This window comes from Littorina saxatilis, linkage group LG9 (assembly GCF_037325665.1).
Source record: "Littorina saxatilis isolate snail1 linkage group LG9, US_GU_Lsax_2.0, whole genome shotgun sequence".
In the NCBI taxonomy this organism is placed as follows: Eukaryota; Metazoa; Mollusca; class Gastropoda; order Littorinimorpha; family Littorinidae; genus Littorina; species Littorina saxatilis.
In genome coordinates, this window is record NC_090253.1 from 11738719 (window position 1) to 11760098 (window position 21380).

The 21380-nt window shown below is 43.3% G+C and overlaps 2 protein-coding genes across 3 annotated transcripts; one reads left to right on the top strand and one right to left on the bottom strand.

Moving 5' to 3' along the window:
* The first annotated feature begins 237 nt into the window (after positions 1-237).
* LOC138975265 (developmentally-regulated GTP-binding protein 1-like) lies at positions 238-17618 on the top strand. 2 transcript variants are annotated; one of them, XM_070347919.1, is made up of 10 exons: positions 238-375; positions 1720-1885; positions 3117-3247; positions 5311-5380; positions 6568-6836; positions 7879-8064; positions 10299-10411; positions 11178-11300; positions 12320-12415; positions 16999-17618. In XM_070347919.1, exons 1-10 carry the CDS (start codon positions 337-339, stop codon positions 17003-17005), a joined length of 1200 nt encoding a protein of 399 aa, XP_070204020.1. In that variant the 5' UTR covers positions 238-336; the 3' UTR covers positions 17006-17618. The 2 variants fall into 2 exon arrangements, with proteins under 2 accessions (XP_070204020.1, XP_070204021.1); XM_070347920.1 differs by having other exon boundaries at positions 6667-6836.
* A 494-nt stretch (positions 17619-18112) lies between these two features.
* On the bottom strand, positions 18113-20813 carry LOC138975266 (cerebellin-3-like). The gene is made up of 3 exons (XM_070347921.1): positions 20286-20813; positions 19827-19970; positions 18113-19347 (listed from the first exon to the last, which is right to left on the bottom strand). The coding sequence occupies exons 1-3, from the start codon at positions 20365-20367 to the stop codon at positions 18956-18958; spliced, it is 618 nt and encodes a 205-aa protein (XP_070204022.1). The 5' UTR covers positions 20368-20813; the 3' UTR covers positions 18113-18955.
* Between the last annotated feature and the right edge of the window lie 567 nt (positions 20814-21380).

A 21380-nucleotide genomic window follows, 5' to 3' on the forward strand; every position in this document is an offset into this window, starting at 1 on the left:
TGAAGAAACAATGATTCTTCTTTTATTTCTGTTGTGTTTGTGCGGTATAAGCCTTTAAGGTTTCTTGGCAATAAAAGATTATTCTATTCTATTCTATTCACACACACACACACACACACACACACACACACACACACACACACACACACACACACACACACACACACACACACACACAGTGACACACACACACCAAGATTTGAGTCTTTAATCACAGTTTTTGACGTCATCGATTTTTGTGCTCATATTAAGAAGCACCGGAAAGAAGGTTGTGATCCGCCACAAGTTCTGCACGTTTTAGGTTGAGTTCCGAAGAACAGAACTCTATCCGTCACCATGTCTGTTCTACAAAAAATTGCTGAGATCGAAGCCGAGGTAAGTTGACATAAGACAAAAAATCAAATATGTACAGTGTGGAAAATTATCGTGGCTTGTTCCTCTGCTGAAATTGAGAATGGTTTGGTTCAAAACACCTCTTCTTGATCCACAGCTTGCCTGTTGCCATCACACTTTCAAAGAGCCACCTCAGTCCTCAGTGTTCACTGTTTGAAACATCTGTAGATCTTTCGACTTGTTACTGTTTTTGAATTACTGATAAGATATAATCCGCAACAACAGCAGCGAAACACGATTAAGAGGCTTAGTTAGGGATTGCCACTATCCCCAGAAACAGAGAACATGCATGAGAACAAAAGTTGTAGTACTAGTACCCAGCCAGCAAAATTTTGCGCAGCGAATGCGTGTCGCAGTCGCCAAACTCTGCGTAACAACTGCACTGGACGCATGCGTAACGCGCGCGATTTTGCAAAGCGAAATACATGCGTGACACACTCGTTTTCCCTCAGATTACGCAGACCATACGCACCTCCAGCGCACGCTTATTTGACACCAAGACAAATTCGCACTCTCCACGCAGACGTCACGATTGCTTTACGCATTCTCACGCTATTAACGCGCTCTCCACGCAGACGACACCATTGCTTTACGCATTTAACGCGCTCTTGACGCAGATGTCCTGATCATCTTACGCACTCTCCACGCAGATGTCACGAATTATTGACGCATATAGTTACTTGCGCTGATGGGGTCTATGTCGACCAAAAGAGTGGGATTCCCTGTAGGTGGAGTTCCTGGAGAGGGATTTCCTGTATACAGGGAATACCACAGGATTTAGTTCCTGTAGCGTGTCGCTGATATCGCTGAAAGTCACGTGATGCTTGGCGACATCGGTAGAATTTGATGTTTTTCAATCTTTTTTGATATTTCTTAGAAATTCGAGTATGGTTTGCAAGTTTTATTGAAAAACTCCACCCTGTGGAATTCCCTGTATACAGGGAATCCCCCTCCAGGAACTCCACCTACAGGGAATCCCACTCTTTTGTGCTTCGTTATACAAGACGCAGGGGTCGAACTCGAGGAAAAAAGTCGCGCCTTATGACCCGGAAAGTACGGTATTCAGTTTCAAGTGAACTTGCTGTTTCTAGTGACATTTGGACTCTTAACATTTACTGCTTAATTATGTTGATATAATATTTATTTCAGAGCTAATTAATTTTGCTTAAGTTAAAACCAAGGAATTTTGAGACGATTAGTTTCTTGAGAGACTTCTTCTTCTTCTTCTTCGTCGTTCGCTAGAGAGACGAGAGCATGCAATTCAAAATGAAGTGTAAAAGCTGTTCTATCCACGCAAACAGTAAACATTATTTTATTTTATTTCAGATGGCTCGAACTCAAAGAAACAAGGCAACAAGCGGACATCTTGGCTTGTTGAAAGCTCGACTTGCAAAGTTACGACGCGAGCTGATCGAACCGAAAGGAGGGGGAGGAGGGGCAGGGGAAGGTTTCGATGTTGCCAAGACGGGAGATGCTCGCATCGGCTTTGTGGGTTAGTGTTGCCGTACCGTGTTGTCGTACCGTTTGCCTTTTCATGTCTCAAGTACATCTACCTACCTTGACTGCTAAGTCACAGCTTTAGTTATTCACTTATTGAATACTGAAAGTGAAACAGAAAAAGATTCAGTTGCAGGTAGTTGAAAGGATTCCTCATTAGTCAGCATGAAATTAAGACGGACAGGATTTTTTGTATGTATGTATTGTATGGGACAATTTATATCTATAGCGCTTGACGTTCTCTAAGCGCTTTACATATTAATTTCTGCCGTGTGAGATGGAATTTTTTACTCAATATATCACGCATTCACATCAGCCAGTAAATCTCAAGCCAATTAAGGTTTACTTTTCACGGCCTATTATTCCAAGTCACACGGGTATTTGGTGGACATTTGTATCTATGCCTATACAATTTTGCCAGGAAAGACCCTTTTGTCAATCGTGGGATCTTTAACGTGCACACCCCAATGTAGTGTACACGAAGGCACCTCGGTTTTTCGTCTCATCCGAAAGACTAGCACTTGAACCCACCACCTAGGTTAGGAAAGGGGGGAGAAAATTGCTAACGCCCTGACCCAGGGTCGAACTCGCAACCTCTCGCTTCCGAGGCAAGTGCGTTTACCACTCGGCCACCCAGTCCTTGGGTTATAGTTTTTGTAAAAGAAAAAAGAAAAACAAATATTGGCCTATCTGTTTAGGGTTTGTTTGTTGTTGCAATGCTGTACGTTAGTTACATTCACCACCACCTTTTCTTAAAGCCAGAAAATCTGGACTTAGTAAAGTGGAAATCTTAAAATGGTCAGTCTTGAAATGAGGGGAAATTAACACAGGTTTTAAACATAGAATATTAAAAAAACAGGGTCTTAAAAAGGGGTTCCACTGTATTGGTTTGTGGTTTTGATCTGGGTTGTACAAGCGCTGTTATAGTTACGTAGCCTCTCGGCTGTAGATCTTTGACTACGGGTGGTATGACTGTGTGTGTGTTGTGTGTCATTGTGTGTGTGTCACTGTGTGTGTGTGTCACTGTGTGTGTGTGTCAGTGTGTGTGTGTGTATCTATCTGTCTGTTGTGTAAGCCCAGTTTGCTTGGTGTATTTGTTGTTTTGTATCAGTTGTATGCTTTGTATGCTCGTTACATTTTTGCTCATTTGTTTTAGAATAAAATTGTAAAGCGCCTGGAGCCAATTACTGGGACTGGCTCTATAGAAAAGTGATTTTTTATTGCAGGCTTTCCCTCTGTGGGCAAGTCGACGTTGCTAAGCAACCTGGCGGGCGTGTACTCGGAGGTGGCAGCGTACGAGTTCACCACCCTCACCACCGTGCCGGGTGTCATTCGCTACAAGGGGGCCAAAATTCAGGTCAGACATCAACACGTTGTTTTCGAGTGTGGGTGGTTATTTTGCCATGCAGTGCGTGTAACTTCATTACAGTGGAACCACCCATTTATTATTTAAGACCTTAAATAAATCAGAAACAAATAAAGTTTTAAACGGTAGGGAGTCTTATAATGGGGGCAAATTTACAGAGGTTATGAACAGATAAATTCAAAAAGGGAGGGAGTCTTATAATGGGGGCAAATTTACAGAGGTTATGAACAGAAAAGTTGAAAAAGGGAGGGAGTCTTATAATGGGGGAAAATTTACAGAGGTTATGAACAGAAAAGTTGAAAAAGGGACGGAGTCTTATAATGGGGGCAAATTTACAGAGGTTATGAACAGGAAAATTCAAAAAGGGAGGGAGTCTTATAATGGGGGCAAATTTACAGAGGTTATGAACAGAAAAGTTCAAAAAGGGAGGGAGTCTTATAATGGGGGCAAATTTACAGAGGTTATGAACAGAAAAGTTGAAAAAGGGAGGGAGTCTTATAATGGGGGAAAATTTACAGAGGTTATGAACAGAAAAGTTGAAAAAGGGACGGAGTCTTATAATGGGGGCAAATTTACAGAGGTTATGAACAGGAAAATTCAAAAAGGGAGGGAGTCTTATAATGGGGGCAAATTTACAGAGGTTATGAACAGAAAAGTTCAAAAAGGGAGGGAGTCTTATAATGGGGGCAAATTTACAGAGGTTATGAACAGAAAAGTTGAAAAAGGGAGGGAGTCTTATAATGGGGGAAAATTTACAGAGGTTATGAACAGAAAAGTTGAAAAAGGGACGGAGTCTTATAATGGGGGCAAATTTACAGAGGTTATGAACAGGAAAATTCAAAAAGGGAGGGAGTCTTATAATGGGGGCAAATTTACAGAGGTTATGAACAGAAAAGTTCAAAAAGGGAGGGAGTCTTATAATGGGTGCAAATTTACAGAGGTTATGAAGAGAAAAGTTGAAAAAGGAAGGGAGTCTTATAATGGGGAAAAATTTACAGAGGTTATGAACAGAAAAGTTGAAAAAGGAAGGGAGTCTTATAATGGGGGCAAATTTACAGAGGTTATGAACAGAAAAGTTCAAAAAGGGAGGGAGTCATATAATGGGGGCAAATTTACAGAGGTTATGAACAGAAAAGTTCAAAAAGGGAGGTAGTCATATAATGGGGGCAAATTTACAGAGGTTATGAACAGAAAAGTTCAAAAAGGGAGGGAGTCTTAAATTTGGGGGGTCTTAAAATGGGGGTTCCACTGTATCAGGTCTTAAAAAGGAGGGAGTCTTAAAATGGAGGGAGTCTTAAAATGGAGGGAGTCCTAAAATGGAGGGAGTCTTAAAATGGAGGGAGTCTTAAAAAGGAGGAAGTCTTAAAATGGGGGAAATTTACAGAGGTTATGAACAGAACATCTCAAAAAGCAAGGTACGGTGCAAGGGAAGCTCTATGGCAGTCTGGACGACCTACAGCGCACGGAAACATTTGCGCAGAGAGCCGGCGTTTCCATCTGAGTGATCGACAAGAAGAAGAAGAAGAAAAAAGCAAGGTCTTAAAAGGGGGGGGGGGGGGGGGGGAGAATTACATTGGGGGGTCTTAAAATGGGAGGTCCACTGTATCCGGTCTTGGTTGAAACATTTCTCTTGAAGTCTGCACACTGACTTAGCAAACACACAACTTCTTACCTTTTATTTCTGAATGATCACGAGACAGGGTGCGTGTGTATCTTTACATGTGCGCAGGGTTGTTATTTTGTTATTCCTGATCTCCTGTCAGTTCAAAAATTGATTTCTGTTTGACCGTCACGTGTCGATCTATGGTTCAAAACTCTCAGCAATATAACTGTAAGGAATTTTAAGTTTCAGGTTTGAATATAATGTAGTTCGGGCACCCCTGTGTGTTTGGGTGTCTGAGTGAGTGTGTGTGTGTGTGTGTGTGTGTGTGTGTGTGTGTGTGTGTGTGTGTGTGTGTGTGTGTGTCTCTCTCTCTCTCTCTCTCTCTCTCTCTGAGGGTGCATGTGTGTAGTGTGTGAGTTTGATGTTGAATATCTGTGCGTTGTACTTGCAGCTGCTGGACTTGCCGGGTATCATTGAAGGTGCCAAGGACGGCAAAGGTCGTGGTAAACAGGTTATTGCTGGTGAGTGGCTCGTTGTTCTCAGTTGTAGGGCTGTAGTGTCTGCCCCTCTCTGTGTGTTGATTGTGTGTGGGGGACGTTGACCAGTGTCTCAGTTGTAGGGCTGTAGTGTCTGCCCCTCTCTGTGTGTTGATTGTGTGTGGGGGACGTTGACCAGTGTCTCAGTTGTAGGGCTGTAGTGTCTGCCCCTCTTTGTGTGTTGATTGTGTGTGGGGGACGTTGACCAGTGTCTCAGTTGTAGGGCTGTAGTGTCTGCACCTCTTTGTGTGTTGATTGTGTGTGGGGGACGTTGACCAGTGTCTCAGTTGTAGGGCTGTAGTGTCTGCCCCTCTCTGTGTGTTGATTGTGTGTGGGGGACGTTGACCAGTGTCTCAGTTGTAGGGCTGTAGTGTCTGCCCCTCTCTGTGTGTTGATTGTGTGTGGGGGACGTTGACCAGTGTCTCAGTTGTAGGGCTGTAGTGTCTGCCCCTCTTTGTGTGTTGATTGTGTGTGGGGGACGTTGACCAGTGTCTCAGTTGTAGGGCTGTAGTGTCTGCCCCTCTTTGTGTGTTGATTGTGTGTGGGGGACGTTGACCAGTGTCTCAGTTGTAGGGCTGTAGTGTCTGCCCCTCTCTGTGTGTTGATTGTGTGTGGGGGACGTTGACCAGTGTCTCAGTTGTAGGGCTGTAGTGTCTGCACCTCTTTGTGTGTTGATTGTGTGTGGGGGACGTTGACCAGTGTCTCAGGTCCTCCAGTGTCCAAGTCACAATGGATCAAGTTTTCCATTTTCTTACATTCTTTTGTAATAGGTATTGATTTTGGTGATGGTGTCACTGCTAACAGAACTTTGCCACTTCCACAAATTACTGACAGGTTTTTATGGGTTGTGGAAGACTTGCTCTCCCTTGCTTTTCCGTGGATGGAAACACTTAGGCAAGGTACATTTAACATTGTAGGCTTGCCCCAATGTGTCTGTGTAACTCTTCCAAAACCCATACAAAATTGACAGAGTTATTTCCGATCATTGACAAGTGACTAAACGTGTAAGCCTTACCTTACTTCTAGCTTTGACACGTAAATGATCTGTGTGTGTGTGTGTGCGTGCGCGTTTGTATGTGTGTAGTAGTATGTAGTAGCCAATACTTACATTGTCACATTCCACCTCTTGACACCTCCAGTAACTTGTGTGCTTGGATTGTTTTTTTGCTCAGTGGCACGTACGTGCGTTCTGATCTTCACCGTGCTGGACTGCCTGAAGCCGCTATTCCATCGTCGCATTACACCTCTAATCACACTTTTTCTTTGCTCAGTGGCACGTACGTGCGGTCTGATCTTCATCGTGCTGGACTGCCTGAAGCCCCTGCAGCACAAGCGCCTGATCGAACACGAGCTGGAAGGCTTCGGCATCCGACTCAACAAAGACCCGCCCAACATCGTCTTCAAGAAGAAGGACAAGGGTGGACTCAACCTGCAGACTATGGTCAGTGGGGGTTGTTCTTAACTACGTGTTGGTACAGTGCAGCCCTGACAGTCCAACAAATGGTGTACTCGCCTTTGGCTAGTGATTCTGAAAATTTGCTAGCCAGAGAGCAAACTATACTAGCCAAACCAACACTTTGTTTCTGCAACATTACTCACATTTGGCGAGTAGATGAAAATTTCTACTCGCCAGTTACATTTTTCTACTCGCCATGGCGAGTAAAATACTCGCCACTTTTAGGCCTGCAGTGGATCGATCCCCCCTTTTAACACCTAAAACAAATCGGACAAAATCATGTCTTAAAAAGGAGAGAGTCTTAAAATGGGGATACATTTACAGTGGTTTATGAATAGAAACATTAGGAAAACAGGGTCTTAAAAAGGAGTTAGTCTTATGACAGTCCAGTGAGATTACCCTCATGGAAATTAAAGCTGTTTTCTCATCTCACTGAGGAAAGCCAGCTGCCATATGGTACGGTCCCAGTTTGATTTTTTTTTTCCTTTTCCTGCATGCATGTATACATGTTTCCAAGCTTTGAGACTTTTGCTGTGAACTTGTGCTCATGTGTGCACATAGAGATGTTCGGACACCAAGGAGAGTCAGCACAAAGTTGACTCTGGGAAATAAATCCCTTGCCGAGTATGGGGATCGAACCCATGCCGATAGCAACAACTGGTTTCAAGCCAGTGCCGCTACCGACTGATCTATCGCCTGGCCTTTTTAGCTGGGGATTGTGTCTCACTGCCCTGCATGCCCTGAAGCATTTAGGGCAGCCACAGGAAGCCCATTACACCCAGCAGTTTGGATTCCTTCTGTTGTTGTTTTTGGTAACACAGGCCTCTGCACGAGCCAGGGTTGTTAGCCTTCAGCTTGGTTAGACTATCAACACAATCTTGTGACACAAAAAACTCCATCCCACAACACTGCATTGTCTTGGCATTGATAGCTGGCCCTGATAAGGAGAGGAGACTATTTCTCTGATATGACTTATGCCTCAAAAGGGGTGTTTCAGTGTATGACAACAAGATGTTTTCTATCGCAGTGTGCACAGACAGAGCTGGACCTTGACACGGTGCGGACCATCCTGAGCGAGTACAAGATCCACAACGCCGACATCACGCTGAGGTATGACGCCACGGCCGAGGACTTGATCGACGTGGTTGAGGGCAACCGAGTCTACATCCCCTGTATCTACCTGCTCAACAAAATTGACCAGATCTCCATAGAGGTGTGTGTGTGTGTGTGTGTGTGTGTGTGTGTGTGTGTAGTCTACATCCCCTGCATCTACCTGCTCAACAAAATCGACCAGATCTCCATAGAGGTGTGTGTGTCTGTGTGTGTGAGTGTGTGTGTGTGTGAGTGTGTGTGTGTGTGTGAGTGTGTGTGTAGTCTACATCCCCTGCATCTACCTGCTCAACAAAATCGACCAGATCTCCGTAGAGGTGTGTGTGTGTGTGTGTGTGTGTGTGTGTGTGTGAGTGTGTGTGTACATCCCCTGCATCTACCGGCTCAACAAAATTGACCAGATCTCCATAGAGGTGTGTGTGTGTGTGCGTGTGTGTGTGTGTGTACATCCCCTGCATCTACCGGCTCAACAAAATTGACCAGATCTCCATAGAGGTGTGTGTGTGTGAGTGTGTGTGTACATCCCCTGCATCTACCGGCTCAACAGAATTGACCAGATCTCCATAGAGGTGTGTGTGTGAGTGTGTGTGTAGTCTACATCCCCTGCATCTACCGGCTCAACAAAATCGACCAGATCTCCATGGAGGTGTGTGTCTGTGTGTGTGAGACCTTCCTTTTAAGGCGTTGCTTTTTCAGACGTTCTGTTCATAACCTCTCTAACTTTAACTCCATTGTAAGACTCCTTCCTTTTTAACCCCTTGACTGCCTTAACCCAATGCCCCCTGACAAAAAAATGGCAGGCAGCCTTCTTAATCCTGAGCAAAGGGAAACTACTCCGCACAACATGCACACATACAAAACAAAACAATTCATGTAAAATCATAGAGTACTCACATTTATATAGAAGATGGCAGAATAACTCGAGAATACACTATAGTTTCATATGCAAGTATGTTCTGTCCACTTCCGATGTAATAAATGTTGTTTAAAAAAAACAATCCAGCAAGTGTTCTTCAAAAACGTCCAACGTGTCAGCCTTCAGTCCTCATTTACACCAATATATGTTGAAACTCCCAGAAAAATCCTCCCGAAAGTCCTGTTGTCGAATAACAACACCCAGATCGATGTCAAGACTCATCCCCTTTCACCTCTTCAAGTAGAAAACCTTCAAAAGGCGTGTCAGAATCGTCATCTGAGTTCCCCATGATCGAACACCATACTTCCAAACCTTCGTTCAACGCCATTATGTCAGCCAAAAAAATCTCAAACTTTGAAAATTCACAGCGAACACACTATCGCATCGATTCAAACTCTGCAAACGCCAGAATGAAGCAGCCGGAAGGAAGTGCATTAATCACATCCGGTCGCAAGGCCTTATGGGTAAGGCTCAAAGCGAAAGTGAAAGTAGGTGACCTAGTGTTTAGCGGGCCATGCCGGGCGTTTCAGGGATTTCATAGGGCACTTCCAGCGGGCCATGCCGGGCGGTTCAGGGGGCATTGGGTTAGACGGGTATACCCGTCATGTGCCAGTGCAGCCGCAGCGCCTACGTGACGGGTAAACCCGTCATCACAGTTCAGGGATTTTCCAGAAATGCTACGTCACTGCTGACACACAAATACCAGCCAATGGCTTGGTAGGATACCTCCTTCTCATGAATAAACATAAATGGTGACGCGGTTTTGCGTCTGAAGGCTATTTTCGGCCTTGGCGGCAGTGAAGGGGAGAGAAGGCTCGACTCGTCAAAATGGCTAACGGTAACAGTCGACCGGGCCCTAGTAGGGAAAAACAAAGACGGACTGACGGTACAGGCGGTGCAAATGATTATGGATACTGACAGGGGAAGGGGGAGATTTTCTTTCGGACGATTCGTTGGAAACAGGTAGATGACAGTGATTACGAACCTTTCTTCGAGCAAGCAAAACAGCCACCTGTGTTTGATCCACAGGCACCGGAAGATGCGCCGGACCGATTTTTCAAAAGTTCATATTTGAACATCATTATAAGCCAAACTAATTATTATTTCCATGTTTAGACACTAAAAACAGATTCTTGGTTCAATTTCCTTTAAAAATAACATAGGTTTTACTTACCTACCTACTGCCAGTTTGGAGCTAGAATTTTTTGTGAATTATTACACCCCAAACTCCAAAATTCCCTGGCAATCAGGAATGCACATAAGTAAGTGTTGATTGGCAGCGAAAGGGTTAAGACCTGACTTTTTAAGACCTGACTTTTTAAGATTTGTAGAGGTCTGAAAAGGGGGGTTCCAATGTCGTTAACTTGGGGGAAACGTTATGAAGTCAGCACACCACTCATTATGTATACTTTCCTTGACAGGAACTGGACATTATCTACAGAATCCCGCACTGCGTTCCCATCTCGGCGCATCACAAGTGGAACTTTGACGACCTGTTGGAAAAGATGTGGGACTACCTGGGGCTGGTGCGAATGTGAGTGACGGCCCTTGATCTGAACACGGCAAGCTGAAAGGATTGTGTTTGTACATGCGTTTATAGTTCTGCTGTACACATTTTTATTTTTTTTTAACAGCATGACCTCACTCAACTCAAGACTCAGAATGTTACTGTCCTTATAACAACAATGAAAATTACCATTCAGTGTCCGGCGGTTACAGACATAAAATATATCACCTTCTTAATGGGATGCTGGTAAAAATGTCTGTTATTTTGTGCTTAGTTATTGTCACTGTATTCTTCTTCTTCTGCGTTCGTGGGCTGAAACTCCCACGTACACTCGTGTTTTTTTGCACGAGTGGAATTTTACGTGTATGACCACTGTATACTTTTGGGGCTTTCTTCAGGGCGAGCCACATAGGAGTGATGTCACATACTGATAGAACCCCAACCTCTAACAGTCTTGTAGAAGAATGGCTGTCTGGATTTGTGTAAAATGTCATATTTCTGCAAGCTGAAAATACAACAGCAGGAACCCTGTATCTTTCATATTATGACAGGGTTTCCGTCAAAGTGTGGCATGAAAACCTCGTAAGTTTAGCTTTAGCAGGTTTTTCAAAGAAATGAAGATATTAGTTTTCTTCTCAAGAACTTTTCTTCACTTTAGAAAGCAGTTGGAGCTACTAGCTTTTATCACCACACAGGCAACATAATAAGGGAGCTTACTATTGTTTAAGTTCCAAAACCTCAAAAATTGATATACAAGGATTGTGAATTACAGTGACAGTATATTATTTTTCAGCTACACGAAACCCAAGGGCCAGCTACCGGACTACACGTCCCCCGTAGTGCTGAGACGCGGCCACACGACGGTGGAGGACTTCTGTAACAAGTTGCATCGCTCCATCATCAAGGAGTTTAAATAGTCAGTGTGCTTTACTTCACCTTGTAGAGGATTTTTGTCACTGGTTGGTTTAGTAGTTGTGTCCGGGGCTGGGGTGCATGAAGCTTAAACTGGGTAAAAACCAGCGGCAAATCTTCAAATAATCTCAATTTCAACCAATCTGACTTGGCGCTTAGTCCCACCTAGTTAGGCACTTCCTCGTGCACACAACCACAGATGACTTTGCTACTTCAGCACAATTGTGCAGTGATATGTTCTGCTTTATTGTTTTGTTTTTGTTGTTGTTGAAACCCCCCGCGGGTTAGGGGGAGTCCCATATTGGTTGGGACGAGAAAGAATTTACCCGATGCTCCCCAGCATGTCGTAAGAGGCGACTAACGGATTCTGTTTCTCCTTTTACCCTTGTTAAGTGTTTCTTGTATAGAATATAGTCAATTTTTGTAAAGATTTTAGTCAAGCAGTATGTAAGGAATGTTAAGTCCTTTGTACTGGAAACTTGCATTCTCCCAGTAAGGTAATATATTGTACTACGTTGCAAGCCCCTGGAGCAAATTTTTGATTAGTGCTTTTGTGAACAAGAAACAATTGACAAGTGGCTCTATCCCATCTCCCCCTTCCCCCGTCGCGATATAACCTTCGTGGTTGAAAACGGCGTTAAACACCAAATAAAGAAAGAAAGTTGTTGTTGAAGAATTGATTGCAGGAAGAGCTCTTCATCCTCTGTGGGGAAACCAGGGCATAGTTGGATCTGTACCATCAAATTATTTGTTCTCAATTGACAATGTTGGGAAATGAGTCTGTCGGGTTTGTAAGGGTTGCTTGTTTGGAGGCAAACTTTCCCACGTGACATTTTAGGCCAGTCACTAGTGAGGGGTGTGTCTGAAGAACCCAGACACGGAGCATGTGTGGAAAGTTTGCCTCAATAAAAGCAGGAGTAACAACTCTTTTAAAACTCGTGCAACCCTCCGGAGTTGGCCTATTGTTCTTCCAATGAATTTGAGTCTTTGTGAAGTTGTGACAAGACGTTGCTTTGCTTTCAGTGCCTTGGTGTGGGGGACGTCGGTCAAGCACTGTCCGCAGAACGTGGGCAAGGAACACCCGCTCAACGACGAGGATGTTGTACAGATCCTCAAAAGGTCAGTGGGCGTTTGTTTGTGTCTGTGTGTGTGTGTGAGTCTGTGAGTCTGTGTGTGTGTGTGTGTGTGTGTGTGTGTGTCTGTGAGTCTGTGTGTGTGTGTGTGTGTGTGTGAGTCTGTGTGTGTGTGTGTGTGTGAGCCTCTGTGTGTGTGTGTGTGAGTGTCTGTGTGTGAGTCTGTGTGTGTGTGTGTGTGTGTGTGAGTCTGTCTGTCTGTCTGTCTGTTTTTAAAGGTGACTGGGGACTAGGGGGTGGAACTGCAGATATTGTCTGATTTTCCACACAGTTTAGCACCTGTTGCCTACCTTTATGAAGATGAAAGGGCAGAGAGCTTATAAGGAGATATATGACGGTTTTTCAATTTTGAGGCAAAAACGTGTCTTTGAACTTCAAAAAAATTCAGAGCTTCACACAGTGCTCCGATTGTACTGAAATTCGGGTTAATGTCTTCTTCAAAATGTCCTTCGGAAACTGGTCAAGAGTTTTGCGTTATTTGTGTGTTTACCTTATACCTTTTAAGGTCAAATAGTAAGCGAGGGTGTCAAAAAATGGGTGTCTTTGGGTTAGAAGGCAAAATTTCAAATGTCTGTAGATCGTCAGAAAAAAATCGTACATGAATGAAAAAATATTCAAAAAATTGTTTTTTAGAACACTAACCGATCTGTGAGCAGCTTTTTTAATGTCCTTTTATACTTTATTTATGAAACGAAAATAAAAGAGCAAAAAATGCTGTCTTCACTTTTTATGTCCGTCGTGTCACGTTTACTGAACGCGACTGAAAAACAATGACGGGTCCCTTTTTTCGTAATTTTAAATGTAACCAAGATCGCGTCCCTTTTGTCGCCTCCTTTCAGGAAAAACCTATCGCCGCGTGGCCTTTACGTCTTATTTTATTGGTGTCCTGAAGTTGTCAAAGTGAGTATTAAAATTATTTTATGTCCATCGTGTCACGGGGTGTGTGATAGTGATTAAAACTTGAAATGTGCTCAAATCACATTCAATACATGGGACTTTGGGACACTTAACTATCTAGATTTGAAATTGCAATCAAATTTGGAACAGGGAGCATTCATAATTTTTGTTGTTGAAATTTGTCCATCGTGTCACGGTCCATCGTGTCACGATCTCAGTCGTGACACGATGGACACAATTGTGACACAACGGACATATTCGTGTGTCTTGTTCGATGTAATTCAGTTATTTATGTATAGGCGATGAAATGGGCTAGCTATACACCTGACAATGTAAGCATGTAGATCTAGTGATACATACACTCTTCAAAAAAAGTTAAGGATCGGTTGAAAAAACGGATCTAATTATAAAAAATTGCCAAAAAATTAAACATCGACATAATAATCAAAAGATTAATGTGTTTGAATTAAAAAATGAACAATGAGTCTTGACCTAGAATTTTTTTTGGCAGGCAGAGTTATTTCCCTTTGTGTGACTTCTCAAAAGTTTCTGCATTTTGCATTTTTGGTAGAAAAAGGGTGGTTTTTTATAGCCCCATGAAGTTTGCGGAACGCATGCCAGGGCAAAAGGTTGTGATGCACGTGCTACAACAGGGTCCTGGCTATTAACATAAGTCACCACCTTGTATTTAAAGGTTGACACGCTGACACAATTATGCACAGTAGCAACATGCCCCCACGAAGAAAACTGAGCAATTTGGATAGAGCAAGGGCAATAGGATGCCTACAAGACAGTGTTGCTGCCAGGCAAGTGGCCCCAAGGCTTGCAGTGGCTCCCTCTGTCATCATTAGACTAAAACAGAGATTCCACGCAGCTGGAAGAGTGCAGGAGCGACAACGTTCTCGTCGGTCCAGAGTCACCACACAAAGAGAGGATCGCTTCATTCAGAGGCAGGCCATGCAACAAAGAATGGCTACGGCAAACAACATTAGGCAACGCCTACAAGCTACCACGGCAACACTGTTGTTAGTGGTCAGACGATCCGAAACCGCTTACACAACTTTGGCTTGCGTGCAAGGCGTCCAGTCCGAGGAACAACCCTGACTGCTAATCACCGAGCAGCTCGCCGAGCCTGGTGCACTCAACATGTGAGGTGGCAACGTCAGCAGTGGGCTCAGGTGTTGTTTACAGATGAGTCCCGCTTTTGCTTGGAACTTGCTGATGGTCGCATCCGAGTGTGAAGGCGTCGCGGAGAGCCCTTCGCAGAACGCGCTGTTCTGGAACGACAGCGTTTTGGCGGAGGCTCTGTGATGGTCTGGGGAGGGATCAGCACACGTCAAAGGACACCTCTGTACCATGTAGTGGGCAACTTGACCGTTGTCCGCTACCAGAATGAGATCCTGCAACCCCGGGCCCCGGTCATTCCAGCCCTCCAAGCGATCGGCCCTCTTGCGATTCTTCAGGATGACAACGCACCTCCCCATCGCTCTGCAGCTGTAAACACCTTCATCCAGCAGGCCAGGGTCAACAGGATGATGTGGCCAGCCAACAGCTCGGACCTGAACCCCATAGAGCACATGTGGGACGAGCTTTGTTGTCGGGTACAGCAACATCACCCTCCTCCTGCCAATCTGGGTCAACTCCTGCAATGGCTCCAGCAGGAGTGGAATGGAGTTCCCAGAGCATACATATGCAACCTGATCCACTCCATGCGCCAACGATGTGTTGAATGCCTGGCACACAACGGAGGGCACACGCGTTATTGACACTGATTCACATTGTTGTGAATTCCATTTTCGAGGGTTGTCACGATTGACACACTCTAGCTAAATTGTCGCTGCCGCGTTCGATCTTTGCTTTGTTTGTCATTACGCCTTGGTTGTTCAATTATATAATTTTTTTAAAAAAGAAAGAATTCGGTCTTGTCTGTTATGTGTGGCGTGCTTGTAAAAAAGTTATCCTTAACTTTTTTTGAAGAGTGTAGAAGGAATTCGACCGGAAGATTATCTTGGGCGTTGGGTGTTTGTCGCTTACGACAAAATGGCATATCCCGGTCTAGTGGTAGACGTTTTGACAATGGAGAATACCTGGTGGACTGCTTGCACCAACTTGGAAAGGACAATTGTTTCTTTTCACCAAGAATGAAGAACACACTATGGTACCCCCATGAAGATATTCTGGCTGTCATCTCTGAGCCAGTTAAAAAAGATGGCTTCTCTGATCATTACACTGTAGATCTATTTGTATGGAATCATGTGCAAGAGAAGCTTTTCCGGAGACACACCCCGTTGCAGTATGATGTGTTCACTCAACCTAGAGCTTGCTATCATAACAGACATTAAGTTTAAAGACGGTTACCTTTACACTTTTTCAGTCGTTCCTCTTGACTCGTTCAGTTTTATAAAAATGCCATGTGGAAAGGCATTCCAATTCTGCTTTTTGTTTGCTTAGTTTAATACCCAATTTTAAAAAAATGTAATTTTCAAACTTGCTTCCTTTTGTATGTGCAAATGTCTATCGTGTCACGAGCGTGTCCATCGTGTCACGAGCGTGTCCATCGTGTCACACTGCACACTAAGGCTTAATTTGCAAACCAAAGATGTTGTTTCATAATCAAGGGTTTTGGGTGCTTGTTGCCATCGTTTAGTGTTACTAGTAAAAAAAAGTTTCACATAAATGTGTGCATTTGTTTCAGTTTTATGTGTGTTGACGTGTGCTGTGATTTATTACTTTTTCTTTCTACTCTATTATTTTCTGTAATCAATCCACTTTCTTTAAAACAAAACCCACATATTTTGATTTATTCCATTGAAGGCTGATCTGTGTGTTGTGTAACTGAAAAGAAATGGACTGAGTGATTAAATTTATCATAACAAAAATAAAAAAACTTGTCCGTGACACGACGGACATTTTCACATGTGTACATTTTTTCACATTTTTATATTTCTTCACATAGTTTTGTAAAAGTGGCAAGAAGCGACCTATGGAATACCCAATGTGTATAGTTCAACATAAAATTATTGCTGATTCCTTTGGTGAAGATTATTCCCCCCCGATTTATTTTTTCATTTTTGCCCCAAAATTGAAAACCCCTCATATATGTATACAGGCTTGTGGGGTAATCACTTTGATATTGTCCATCAGTTGTGTAATAAGAAAACAATGGAAATGTACTCGCCAGAAACAAACAACTGGTAAAATAACTGCTCTTCATCAGAAAACATTTCTCTCTCTCTCTCTCATCTTGTTCTCTCTCTGACATCTCTCTTTCTTTCTCTCTCTGACGTCTTTCTTTCTCTCTCTGATGTCTCTCTTTCTTTCTCTCTCTGACATCTCTCTTTCTCTCTCTCTTTCTCTTTCTTTCTTTCTCTTTCTTTCTTTCTTTCTCTCTCTCTCTCTCTCTCTCTCTCTCTCTCTCTCTCTCTCTCTCTCTCTCTCTCTCTCTCTCTCTCTCTCTCACACTCTCTTCTTTTGTTTAATTTGTTTGCTGATGAAAACTTCTGTCAAAACCGGTTCGTTTTATTTACGTTTTGCTGGGTTTTTTGGGTGATCACATTTTGATTGTTTACATTGTTCTAGTTCTTCTCACCTGCAGTCTCTAGTGTGTTGAGCCAAGTGGTGTGAAAAGTGTTCAGGAGTACAACGTATGATGGATTTCTCCTTGTTTTGCAGAGTCTGATCCCGGCATGGATTCTGACGACACACACAATTCTCGGACCTCTCTCCCTTCCACTGACGACACACACAATTCTCGGACCTCTCTCCCTTCCACTGACGACACACACAATTCTCGGACCTCTCTCCCTTCCACTGACGACACACACAATTCTCGGACCTCTCTCCCTTCCACTGACGACACACACAATTCTCGGACCTCTCTCCCTTCCTCTGACGACACACACAATTCTCGGACCTCTCTCCCTTCCACTGACGACACACACAATTCTCGGACCTCTCTCCCTTCCACTGACGACACACACAATTCTCGGACCTCTTCCTCCCTTCCACTGACGACTCTTCCTCGGCTGACGAGGAGACAGAGTTGACACCAGTGCTTACCCCCCTTGCTTCTTTGTGTAGAGAGCAACACACACGTCTGTTGAGACATCTTACTGAGTGATTCTGGTTGAAAACTGTGGTGCACCTGTTTTGGTGGTTTGAGAAGAACAATTGAACAGAGAAAAGTGACACTTACTGTGATGTGGGTGTGACACAAGCACGTTGCATTACCAGGATGGGGCTTTGCTGATGCAGACAAAAATGGACAAAAAATTAAATTAGTTAAGAGTAAATTGCTGTTTGTTTCTTTTTTTCTGAAATTTGGAAGAGACAGAGAGTGAAAATGTGTGAGTGTGTGTGTGTGTGACTTACAGATAAAATAATCCAGTTTCAACAAGTTAAGAAAAAGAGGTGATTTTCCCCCCGCGGGTTAGGGGGAAGAATTTACCCGATGCTCCCCAGCATGTCGTAAGAGGCGACTAACGGATTCTGTTTCTCCTTTTACCCTTGTTAAGTGTTTCTTGTATAGAATATAGTCAATGTTTGTAAAGATTTTAGTCAAGCAGTATGTAAGAAATGTTAAGTCCTTTGTACTGGAAACTTGCATTCTCCCAGTAAGGTAATATATTGTACTACGTTGCAAGCCCCTGGAGCAATTTTTTGATTAGTGCTTTTGTGAACAAGAAACAATTAACAAGTGGCTCTATCCCATCTCCCCCCCTTTCTCCATTGCGATATAACCTTCGTGGTTGAAAACGACGTTAAACACCAAATAAAGAAAAAAAAGAGGTGATTTGAATATTTTTGCAAAGATAAAGGCAATTAGGCAGAGGAAATAAAATTAACTATCGATTCTGTGGAATGGGCACGTTTTAGAAAAATGTCACCCTAATTCACCAAATCTCTGCTCATTTTGCAAAATTGGTGGTCGTATTGTGATAATACCGTTAAATCAGCGAAACTGTTATCTGTTCCATGAATTCAATCTGACAGTTCACCAGTCTTTGTTAATCACACATTCACACGCACACACTTGAACACACAAACTACTCTCACTTATACTGTATTTCTAATACACGAATTCACAGGTATGTGGTTTTTTTATTAGAATGAGTACGGCATGACAGGAAGTGGTGAGGAGAAGACAGATTGTACAAGAGGGAAACCCTCTAAAAATAACAATCGTATGAAACCTGAAGATGTTACTGCTCGTCAATACGCATGGAGACTCGAAAAAAACAAAAATCGTGTTTTAAGTGACTTTTACAATCATTAAAAGTGATTTAAACATTATTGTGATCCATCTGTGCCGACAAGACATGATGTCCTATTAGACCCTTCACATGAGACAAGTTTGAATTGATAATCAGAATCTCAAATTAGAATCTTCAGACTCTGGGCTAAAATCAGACTTTTTCGTGAGCTCAAAGAGAAAAATGTTTAACAGTTTTTAGCGATACATTCTCAGAATTAATGGTACCCTCTGTGACTTTCAGACTTTTTCATTTATCCTAATCCTTGTTCCCTTCCCATGTCTGCTGAATGCGTCTCAATTGCATTATGCAACCTTGTGCAAACTTTTGAATGCTTCTGAAGTTTGGCACACATTTGCATTTTGCACTAGATATTTCTAGTGAATTCTAAAACCAGAGAAGGCGGATGCTTCCCCGGCACCGATACTTCCCTCACTGAGATAATGCCTTAGACTGACGGTATCAGCAGTGGTGAGGCTCAAAGTCAGTCCACAAGTAATCCTTCGCATGCCCCCGTCGTTGTCACACGCAGCTACTCGCTTTCCGCTCTTGTAATAATGGAGAGCACGATAGTCAGTGGAGATGTCTGCATAAACGAAAAACATGTAGGCACCATCGAACGGTGCGGTGAAGAAGCTGGTTGCAGGGTCGTATCCGGTGCCAGTGTTGACAATGACTTTGTCAAAAGGAATGATGGAACCAGCAGAAGCGTGAATTGCATCCTCAGTGGACATCTCAGCGCTGAAGGCAACCACATGTCTGTTCTCATCTGGCCCGAAACAAAACACCCAACACTCATTAAAACGAAAAAAAAGTTAAGTAAAAGTCCAGGTTCTTCCAAGCCCGTTCATCTCATAATGCTCAGTTTAAAGGGTGGGTAGGGTGGGTAGTGCGCTTTATTTGTAAGCAGTTTGTAGGTGTGGGTTGGGAACTTGATATGGTGAGGTATCTGTCTGTTTACCAGAGTCAACGTTCAGTGCAAACTCCAAGCGGACAGAACCGTACCAGCCTCATGTGCAAAGAAATGTACAAAATAGAGACCCTTGTGCACGTTAAAGATCCCATGTCTCCAACAAAGCTATAGCCAGCACATAAACACGTACACATGCCGCACGCACGAACACACACACCCACACACACGCACACACACACACACACACACACTGTACATACATACACAAACACTGCACACACACACACACACACACACACACATCACAAAACATGAACCCTTGCGACGAGACAGACCTTGCAGCTTCGACTGCAAATCAGTCACCCGAGTCTGTGTGGCCTGCAGCTGAGCCTGCAGTGAGTCCACCTTGTTGACGAGCTGGTAAAACGCTGCTGTGTTCAGGTCGTCATCGCTCCTTGTCTTGCGAGAACTTGGGGACACTGCATACACAACAGGCAATGGTAATGCTGCACTCCAGCGTGGTTAGTTCAGAGCTATCTAGTGGCATTATTGACTAATTTAAAAACAAAATAATAATAATAATTGTATACAAGTCAACTAATTTATTAAACCGGCGAATAATACATTGACAAGTTCAGCATCGAATTTACGCATGATTAATTCATCCATGCACCTACAGTGAAGAAAAGTATTGAGTTACTGATCATAGCGCCATGCAGTTTAATTATGCCGATGAAGCGATAATCCTTCAACAACAAAACTGGATCAATTACACTGAGGCGATGTACATGTACCTGGAAAGAAGAACAATGCGTGCACGCCATGCCCCATGACAATGAGGACAATTGCTGCCTGGCTGATCATAGTGTGATACATAGTTACTATTAACAAATTAGTAAGGGTTGCGGTGAAATGACTGTGTTCCTAAAAAAACGATAAAATATCTGAATACATTTGAAACTAAGTCAGACACTCTGTATGTGTGTGTGTTTTGTTATCAGTGCGGGACCAGACAGGTGCATCACGGTGTGTGTTTAATAAAAACGGAAAAAAAAACTGACTCGGGTAAAAAAAAAAATTTTTAAAAAGGCAAATGAGATAAAGACCTGCTGTAGTAAGGTTTGTGGTCTCTGATGTTCGCAAATAATCGCAAACAATAAAAGAAAGAAAATGTTCGCAAACAATCCACACGTGCTCCTGGTCCACGTGATTCAGAAACACTCCCCGACTGTCCCGCGGATTGTTTGTCTCACTAAAAGCAAGGATATTCACGGCTCTATTATCACCCACTCATCAGTGCAAACCCGACAGTTATTTTTCGGAATTCGTTTATTTCACTGATCCCTCAAATTGAAGTAGCGTATATGTATGCCATCAAATCTGCCTCAATAAAGATCACATTTCCCGGGGGCTGTGGAATGGTCATCCTTTGTCTTGCCCCATGGGGGTTGGCCCTTTTTACATGTAGTCAAGTTATGACTAAATGTTTTAACATGGACGGGGAATCGAGACGAGGGTCGTGGTATGTGTCTGTGTCTGTGTCTGTGTGTGTGTGTGTGTGTGTGTGTGTGCGCGTGTGTATGTGTAGAGCGATTCTGAGGAAACTACTAGACCGATTATTATTAACCTTCACATGAGATATCCTGGGTATAATATCCCCAGACCATCATTTTTCTGTTTTACGTTAATTGTATTTGATGACGTCATATTCGTCTTTTTGTGAAAGTTAAGGCAGCACTGTCGATGTCACGGCCCTCATTTTTTAACCAAATTGAATGAAATTTTAGTTAAGCTATTTTCGACAAAGGCAGGACTTTGGTATTGCATTTCAGCTTGGAGGCTTAACAATTAACTAATGAGTTTGGTCGAGTGCTATCCTGCTCAGCGCA